Below are 10,000 nucleotides of genomic sequence, written 5' to 3' on the forward strand. Positions count from 1 at the left end.
TCTCTTTTCCTCCACTCTCACTATCAGTAAGTCTCTCTCTCTCATCTCTCTCTTTTCCTCCACTCTCACTATCTTAAAGTAAATCTCTCCCTTTCTCTCTCTCACTATCTCAAAGTAAATCTCTCTCTCTTTCTCTCTTTCTTCTCTCACTATCTCAAGGTAAATCTCTCTTTCTCTCTCTTTCTCTCTTTCTCTTATCTGTCTTTTCCTTCTCTCACTATTTCAAAGTAAATCGCCACTCTAAGCCACTGACAAGTGCTCAAAAGCAAAATGTAGGTAATGCACTCGCTGTCCAAACAGTCCTTTCTACACCGTTTCTGAGCACTTACAGTTCAAATGACTCCAGTTTGCCACAGAGGTGGAATGGTACTTAGCCTGAGCCTTGCTAGTGGCGTAAAGTAGCGATTTACTGTGGCATGGCGAGCTTGCGTCAAGGCTATCGCTATATGCTATATTTTGTTGTAAATGCAAATTCCGAACAAAAACAAAACAACAAACAACAACAAAACCTTGGGTTGTTCTTAAACCAGAGTTCTCCTTTAATTCAGAATCCGAATGGTGTTCTAATGGCAGGATTCTACAGGAATGTGGCTCCTATTTCTCCCCTCCTCATCAAGTTCAAATGACAAAAGGGGAGTGGGTGTTACTGTTTAGTGTGTGTGCATGTGTGTGTTTATCTGTGTTTATCTGTGTGTATATTTGTGTGTGTGTGTGTGTGTGTCCGTCCAAATCAAACAAAAAGTAATTGAAAAAAATACAAATGACCAACCCAGAGTCCCTCTCTGTATTCTCCAGATACTCTCATCTCTCACTATTGTCCCGCCTCTCCTCTAATCTGCTAAATGTAGCTCCTCCTCCACCCTCCATATATGGCAAACACAGCCCCTCAGCTCTTCGATCTTTCCTGATGGGCTCGAGGGGGAAGTTAAATAACTAGGTTCCTCTGCTCCGCCACTTCAAAGACACACTCACCCTCTGGCAGCCATGATTTATTCAGCTCGATTGTGGCTAAAGTGTGCAAGGCTTTTTGAACAGAGAGAGAGAGAGAGAGTGAGAGAGAGAGAGAGAGAGAGAGAGTGGGAGAGGGGTGGGGGGCAGGGAGGGAGAGACAGAGAGAGGGAGAGAGAGAAATAGATAAAGAGAGAGTAAAGAAGAAAGAGAGAGAAGAAATACAGTCTTTTAAGCGAAAGTCTGACTATGAGAAGCTGCATCCAAAGGAGTTCCCAGTGGGCCCCAAAGTTGAACTTCTCTACATTCAAAGCAAAGTTTTCTCTCCCAACCCTGCTAACTGAGCTGCTGATCAGTTGAGCTTCTCTACACTCAAAGCAGAGTTCCTCTCCCAACCCTGCTAACTGAGCTGCTGATCAGTTGAGCTTCTCTACACTCAAAGCAGAGTTCCTCTCCCAACCCTGCTAACTGAGCTGCTGATCAGTTGAGCTTCTCTACACTCAAAGCAGAGTTCCTCTCCCAACCCTGCTAACTGAGCTGCTGATCAGTTGAGCTTCTCTACACTCAAAGCAGAGTTCCTCTCCCAACCCTGCTAACTGAGCTGCTGATCAGTTGAGCTTCTCTACACTCAAAGCAGAGTTCCTCTCCCAACCCTGCTAACTGAGCTGCTGATCAGTTGAGCTTCTCTACACTCAAAGCAGAGTTCCTCTCCCAACCCTGCTAACTGAGCTGCTGATCAGTTGAGCTTCTCTACACTCAAAGCAGAGTTCCTCTCCCAACCCTGCTAACTGAGCTGCTGATCAGTTGAGCTTCTCTACACTCAAAGCAGAGTTCCTCTCCCAACCCTGCTAACTGAGCTGCTGATCAGTTGAGCTTCTCTACACTCAAAGCAGAGTTCCTCTCTCAACCCTGCTAACTGAGCTGCTGATCAGTTGAGCTTCTCTACACTCAAAGCAGAGTTCCTCTCCCAACCCTGCTAACTGAGCTGCTGATCAGTTGAGCTTCTCTACACTCAAAGCAGAGTTCCTCTCTCAACCCTGCTAATTGAGCTGCTGATCAGTTGAGCTTCTCTACACTCAAAGCAGAGTTCCTCTCCCAACCCTGCTAATTGAGCTGCTGATCAGTTATAGGACGCTAATGTGATAATGTGATGCATTACAGTGATTATTTATTTTTATTAATGCGACTTAGTCAATGTACAGTGGAGTTCTAATGTGATGCTTCACACTGTGTGCTCATATTTGCAGTGTGCGTTCTCTACACCCAGGGAGTGGAGACCAAACAGTGGAGAGAGGTAAGGACACACACACACACACATACAAGGACACACATGCACACACACCTACACACACACACACACACAGCTGGCCTGTTGTGTAGACTCTGGCATCCCAGGTTGACAGTCTCCTGAGTAAATACAGTCTATCAGCAGGCGGTCAGACAACCACCCCACCACCACCTCTTTTCCTGTCTGTCCAGTGCTCTCCACTAACAAGCTGTCCTCCTCTTGCTGTTCATGTTGGCTGACCATTTTACCCCAGCTCTCTTACTGTGAAAATAAAGCAGTGTATCTTGCTTTCTCTCTCTCGCTTTCTCTCTCTCACTTTCTCTCTCTCTCTGTCTCTCCCTCCCCTCTCTACCTCCCTCTCTCTGTCTCTGTCTCTCTCTCCCTCTCTCTCTCTCTCTCTCTCTCCCCCATCTCTCTCTCTCCCTTTTCTCTCTCTCTATCTTTCTCTATGTTCCCATGTTGCTGTCTTGGTGTGAGGCCTTAACAGGCCCCCTGTCTGCCTCAGCGTCCATATTCTTCTGCATCAGAGTGGGAACACAACACAGCACAACACAACACACACACATGAGATAAGATCAGGGTTGTGTTTGCATTATAAAAAAAATCTATTACACAACAGTTAGATCTGGTCAAGCAATGTATTCATGTCTCACTGGATAAGATGCTTTCCATGTGTGAGGGATGTATCATAACAACAGGTGAGTGTACAAGTGAATGTGTACAAATGACTCAGCTGGCCTGCAAAGTGACTATCCGTTTCTTGGCAGTGCTTGACGCTGGACACTGGACACTCCAGAACCTATTTTTTGAAGAGGAGATCGAAAAATCTAAATAAACAATCTGAATTAGTTGGTAGTAGAACTGTTATTTAAAAGCAATATGCCACTCGTCACTCGTGTGGATGTGCACGTGCGTGGGTGTGTGTGAGTGCGCGCGCGCATGTGTATTGGGTGTGTGTGTGCGTATTGTTTGTTTGTGTGTGTGTGTTTATGTGTGTCTGTGTGTGTATTGTGTGTGTGTTTGTGTGTGTGTGTTTATTGTCTTCAGTGGACTGAACACATACCTGCAGAATGTGTGTTTAGAAAGACGGTGTGTGTGTGTGTGTGTGTGTATGTGTGTGTGATGACAGGTATAGTCAGGAATAAGGTCACTCGCTATTTTTACTTTCGCATAGCTGACTATAAGAATGACCTGAAGAACTGGAAAAGCTAAAAAAGTTGAACAATTATAGCAGAGAGCTTTTGGCTTAATGAGGTTGGCATTTTCTTTGTATTCCCAATAGTCCGGTTGTTTATAGCAGAATTTGGCTTTTCCGTATAGCTTACCTCTCACTGCGCCGACAAAAAATCTCTGAGACTAATTGCCCGTTGATTTCAGCATTATTATCAGCATTATAACTCTTATTTCAACTCTGTTTTATACAGAGTTCCCAGGCAACTCACATGCACACGCACACACACACACACACACACACACACACACACAAACACACACACATGCAGTGTTGAGAAGCAGAGACTCACAACTCCATTTAAGATGTAGTGGACCACCTGTGGTGACCTTCCACACCCTGCACACACACACACACACACCCTGCAGCGTCTCAGGTGGGCTCTAACTCAGACACACATTGTTACCTGCACTTCCGTTCTCCCTCGCTCCTTCTCTCTTTCACATTCCTCCTCTCTCTCTCTCCTCGCTCCCTCTCTTTCTTTCACATTCCTTCTCTCTCTCCCTCGCCCCCTCTCTCTCTCCCTCTCTCTTCCTCTCTCTTTCACGTTCCTCCTCTCTCCCTCGCCCCCTCTCTCTCCCTGGCCCCCTCTCTCTCCCTCACTCCCTTTCTCTCTCTCCTACCTTCCCTCTCTCTCTCGCTCTGAAAAGAACAGCATGCGTCAGACAGGACTTATGTTAATTCGGTACTGTTTTCTTTTAGCTCCCCGGTGCATGTAACAAGGCTGACCTTTTCCGCTGTCTTCTCCGCTCTCCTCATGACTCTTTCCTACGTGGTCGCAGTCGGTCAGTCCCACGCCCACGCCTGCTGCGGCGAGATCCGCGACGACTCCCCAACGCTCCTGTGCTGCCCTGTGGAACACCCACGGAGCGTAAGAAGCCAGCGAGCACGCCCGAACAGAAGCCATATTTCATAACGCTCTGACTGACCGCCCGAACAGAAGTCATATTTCATAACGCTCTGACTGACCGCGTCGCTCCACTCTGGAGTGCCAGCCTTTGAGTATGCGCTAATGTGTGCAGAATATTGTGGCTCTTAAATGACTCCGCAACAATGCGCTAATGTGCTCTAGGAGGGTAATGACCGGTGGTGAGCGATGTGCGTATCCACTCAAAATTCAAAGCACCATCATTGACTAACACTCAAGTACAGACATGCTGCTGCTGTTACCACTGATGACGCGGAAATATGAGGCCAACTCTTATTTTTTTAATGAAAGACAGAGTCCAATAGATTCTTGGCCGAATTTAACTAAGTGCTACTGAACTGTCCCCAAATTGTCCGTATTGTGTGTGTCTGTGTGTGTGTGTGTGTGTGTGTGTGTCTGTGTGTGTGTGTGTGTGTGTGTGTGGCTTAAATTACCTTTGAGGGTGCTATTGACAGTTTTACACTAGTCCACTGCCAGCTGAACTAATGGCATGTTATGAGAGTATAAGTTATGAGTTGTTGTTTTAAGGTGAGGGGGGAGGTTGATGAATAGGTCCGCTCACAGTCATAAAGCTCAGAGTGCCACAGGAGCTTGACAAATGGAGAAAATTTTCCAGGTAAAAATCTACACCGTCTTTCTTGGTTTGGCTTGTAGTGCTGTCAACCAGTTCTGCTGAGACAGGGAAATAATACCACCTCTGTCCCCTGTTCATTTCTCACGTTTATATAAAAATAATAATAATAATAATAATAATAATAATAATAATAATAATAAGCTTTATTTGTAAAGCACCTTTCATACACAGAATGCAGCTCAAAGTGCTTTACATTTGGAACATGTAACACAATAATAAAGAAGAATCGGTCATTATCAGTCATTCCTCTTCTTGCTGTGGCCGTTTATGATCCAATCAGCAACATAACACGTTTGTCTCTGGAGAAAATCAGTGCGAGCTTTAGCAGAGATCAGTGGGAACAGCTTCCGCATGCCAGGCCTGGCGGGGCAGTCTTCCAGAATGCAAACTCTGTGTGCTTTTCCAACCCACAATGCACTGTTTTGCTCTGCCAGGCGCTGGCGTGAAATGGGCACATGCCCGACTGACTGGACCAGGCTGGCAGAGGGGCTGATGGGCCCGACACGCTGCCCACACAGCAGCTGGTTCCTTATCAGACCCGGGCCAGATTTGGCCCACATCTGGCCCAAATGCGTTCCGGAGCCTCTCGCTCACAGTCTGAGTTGGCTGCAGGGTGTGTTTGCGCAGGAAGGTGTAGCGTCATCAGGTTGTTATCAGGCTAACTGGAGCACCTAATGAGCAGCTCATTGTAATGAAATGGATGAACGGCACATCCAAATGCAAACACTATTAGATTAGTCAAACCGCCACAGCTTCAGTCTGCAAATAGTGGCCTCTGGACACCGAGAACCCAGTTATGATGGATATGTTTGATGAGCACACAGAATGTCCACGTGTCGGCGTGCACTTAGTACACACACACACACACACACACACACGCACACTGTCAGAGAAACTACCTTTGCACTCGAGTAGTTTTTCATATCGAAGTGCAGTTCCCCTGAAGCAATTATATCCATTTATCGCTAACTTATCCATTGAGGATATTTGTATTGTTGTGCTCCAATGATGTACGATTGGGATCATGCTTGTGCCTAAACTTCGCGGATTGTTTAATTATATAATGAGCCTTTTCTATAAGACGTTCTCATTGTATATCTCGGAGATCGCCTGGGCTCATTTCATGCTCTCTTGAATTGTGAAATTTAAAGCGGCTTTGTCACTTTTACCGTTTTTAATTCCAACTGTTCCATTACAGTAAGCAGAGCCACGGCAGACGAAACTGAGACTGATGTTGGGATGAGGTGAACTCGGTTCCTTTGCTTTGCTGTAGTCCCTGCAGCACTGGAGTGGATGAGATTTTACTGGAGTTACTTATGCCACAGAGCTCATACATTAGAGTTAGCAGAGCAAAGGGCAGTATCCCAAAAGTATTGCTGTGCACTGACCATTTTAGAGAGGTTGTCACTTTGATCTTGCCCCTTACCGAGGCTTACAGTAGGTACTGTGTTAATTGCGGAGATGTTTTAGGGAGACACACCCTGGTGAACATTGATAAAGAAGTAAAGCATCCTGGTGGACATTGATGGTAATTTTGATACCATAGATTTAATAGAGAGCCAGTCAGACCAATAGTATGAAAAATCAGGAACAGAGTTTATTTACAATGATGCGCATCAAGGGAGAGACAGCATGACTTCACCTAAAGATCCATCAGCTGCTCTAACTAGACAAGGAAATAGTTAGATACATAGTCACACACAGATATACACAGGGACAGTACAGATATCATACAGTCATTACATAGAATCATACTTTTAGTATCAAAGTGACCCACTAATGAGAAATTACATTACATTACATTACATTACATTTGGCTGACGCATTTTTAGCCAAAGCGACTAACAACATGGTAAACAGTTTAAGTTTAGAGCAATTCTCAACAATATTAGGACAATTTAAAAAACATTAGAGTACAGTAAGAATAAGTGCATCAGTGAGTGCTGTTTTTAACAGTTACGTGTCAGTTTAAGACGGCTGGTGAGTGCTAGGATCAGCAAGACTTGTTGTAAGTGTTGCTATGAGAGGAGATGTTCTCTAAAGAGCTGGGTCTTCAGGAGTTTTTTGAAAATGGAGAGGGATGTCCCTGCCCTAGTAGGAGCTGGCAGTGTGTTCCACCAGCGAGGAACAACAGATGAGAAAAGTTTGGATTGGCCTGAGCGTACCGGAGGTAGAGCTAGACGTCGTTCGTCTGAGGAGCGCAGCGGTCTGGAGGTAGCGTATGTCTGTATGAAGGCATTCAAGTAGGTGGGAGCAGAACCGGAGACTACTTTGTAGGCAAGCGTTAGAGCCTTGAATTTGATGCGGGCCGCCATAGGTAGCCAATGTAGCTGGATGAGTAGCGGGGTAACATGTGCCCTCTTGGGTTGGTTGTAGACCAGGCGCGCCGCCGCGTTCTGGATCATCTGAAGTGGTTTCACTGCGCAGGCTGGGAGACCTGTCAGGAGGGCGTTGCAGTAGTCGAGTCGTGAGATGACTATTGCCTGAACCAGAAGTTGGGTGGCATCTTGATTTAAGTAAGTCCTGATTTTCCGTATATTGTAGAGTGCGAAACGGCATGACCGGGCGACTGAGGCAACATGATCTGAGAAGTTTAGTTGGTTGTCGAGAACAACTCCTAGATTTCTTGCAGTCCTGGTAGGTGAAACAGACAGAGAGTCAAATTTGATGTTGATGTCGTGGTGTATGGTAGGTTTAGCTGGGAGGACCAGCAGTTCAGTCTTTGAGAGGTTCAGCTGGAGGTGGTGTGCCTTCATCCATGTAGCTATGTCTGAGAGGCAATCCGAGATCCGTGCTGAAACCAAGGGGTCATCAGGTGGAAAGGACAGATAGAGCTGTGTGTCGTCTGCATAGCAGTGGTATGAGAAGCCATGCGAACGGATAATCTGTCCCAAGGAGGTGGTGTAGATAGCAAAGAGAAGGGGGCCCAGTACTGAGCCCTGGGGGACCCCTGTGGTGAGATGATGAGGTGCAGATAGCTGACCAAGCCATGATACGTTAAACGAGCGTCCTGTGAGGTAGGATTCAAACCAGGAGAGAGCAGAACCGGAGATTCCCATGTTAGCGAGTATAGAGAGAAGGATACGGTGATTAACCGTGTCAAAGGCAGCCGATAAGTCAAGCAGAATGAGTACTGATGACCGAGCGGTCGCCCTGGCTTCTTTTAAGGCTTCTGTTACAGACAGCAGAGCCGTTTCGGTAGAGTGGCCGCTTTTGAACCCAGACTGATTTGGATCCAGAAGGTTGTTCTGTGATAGGAAGTCAGAGACCTGTTTGGAGACTGCTCGTTCAATGCCTTTGGATAAGAAAGGCAGGAGTGAGACAGGGCGGTAGTTCTCGACTTGAGCAGGGTTGAGAGAAGCTTTCTTAAGTAACGGTGTTACCCGGGCCGTTTTGAACGCTGTTGGAAATGTGCCGGAGGTTAGCGAGGCATTGATCACGTGTGTGATAGCTGGTGCGATGGTCGGGCTGATGGACTGAAGTAGGCTCGTAGGTATAGGGTCCAGCGAGCATGTGGTAGGATGGCTGCATGTCAGGAGTCTAGATACTTCATTCTCAGAGAGAGGCGTGAATGCTGAGAAAGATGATCTAGCAGTCCCTAGAGGTTGTAGGAGTGCGGTATCTGAGTCCGATGCGTTGAGTGGGCATGTAGAGAATTGACTGCTGATTGCCGCCACTTTGTTTGTAAAAAATGAGGCGAGGGTGTCTGCAGTAAGGCTGGATGGAGGAGAAGGCATCTGAGGGTTGAGTAGCGATTTGAAGGTTGAAAAAAGTTTTCGAGTGTCTGTAGCACTGTTGATTTTGTCATTGTAGAAAGCCGTCTTAGCAGCAGTGATGCTGGCTGAGAAGGAGGCCAGGAGTGTCTGGTAGTTTTTGAGGTCATCAGTTAGTTTGGATTTGTGCCATTTCCTCTCCGCGGCTCTGAGTCTGGTACGCTGCGATCGGAGGGTATCATTTAGCCATGGATGAGAGTGTTTGGATCGAGCTGGCCTTGTGGTAAGAGGGCACAGCTCGTCTAGACACGAGCTCAGTGTGGAGCAGAGCGAGTCTGTGGCCTCATTAACCTCCAGAGAGGAGAAGGTGTTGAGTGGAGGTAGACCGGAGGCAACCACAGAGGAAAAGTGCGTTGGAGACAGGTTCCGGATGTTGCGGCGGAACGTGACCATCGGCTGAGGAACCGGAGGCTGTTCTGTCAGGCTGACGTTGAACCGGATGAAGAAGTGGTCAGAAAGATGGAGAGGCGTCACCGTGAGGGTGTCTGTGCTGCAGTTCCGAGTGAAGATCAAGTCAAGCTCTTTGCCAGCTTTGTGTGTCGGTGGGCTTTGAACCAGTTTGAGGTCAAAGGAGTGGATCAGGGCCAGAAAGTCCGCTGAGCCTGGGGCATCTAAGTGGATGTTGATATCGCCGAGAAGAAGAAGCGGACAGTCATGCTCAGGGATGGAGGACAGCAGAGTGTCAAGTTCATCCAAAAAGTCGCCTAGTTGGCCTGGAGGGCGGTAGATGACCAGCACGTAGAGTTTTGCTGGGGCGATCACTGTGATGGCATGGAATTCGAATGAGACATATTTGTTTGAAGGCAGTAGCGGGGTGAATTTCCATTTGTTGGAGATCAGCAGGCCCGTCCCACCTCCTCGTCCAGATGGACGAGGGGTGTGGGATAGTGTAAGGTTAGTGGAGAGTGCAGCCGGGGTGGCTGTGTTCTCTGGTTTGATCCAAGTCTCAGTGAGAGCAAGGAGTTCCAACGAAAGATGGTTGGCATAGCCAGCTATGAAGTCCGTTTTGTTGACTGCGGATTGACAGTTCCACAAGCCCATGGAGAAAGAGGTTTCTGTAGGTGAGGACCGTTTAAGTTGCTGTAGGTTAAGGCGATTTCTGCCCCTTTTGGCATGATGCCGTTTTCTGCGATGGCCGGTGATAACAGATATGGTGGAATGGCACATTTTTGCCTTTGTCGGCGCCTGTGCTCGGTGA

General features: G+C 47.1%; 1 protein-coding gene across 2 annotated transcripts in view; it reads left to right on the plus strand.

Moving 5' to 3' along the window:
* The window catches only part of cpne5b (copine Vb), a 172,149-nt gene that overhangs the window by 40,116 nt on the left and 122,033 nt on the right, over positions 1-10,000 (plus strand). For both annotated transcript variants that reach the window (XM_076268230.1, XM_076268231.1), the window contains exon 3: positions 2,196-2,242. In XM_076268230.1, coding sequence (XP_076124345.1) covers positions 2,196-2,242 — 47 coding nt within the window. The remainder of the gene's footprint in view (positions 1-2,195; positions 2,243-10,000) is intronic.

Source organism: Alosa pseudoharengus, unplaced genomic scaffold, assembly GCF_046254945.1.
Source record: "Alosa pseudoharengus isolate Yale_2024_CS ecotype anadromous, Long Island Sound unplaced genomic scaffold, YU_APseudo_1.1 YU_APseudo_1.1_scf_5, whole genome shotgun sequence".
Lineage (NCBI taxonomy): Eukaryota > Metazoa > Chordata > Actinopteri > Clupeiformes > Clupeidae > Alosa > Alosa pseudoharengus.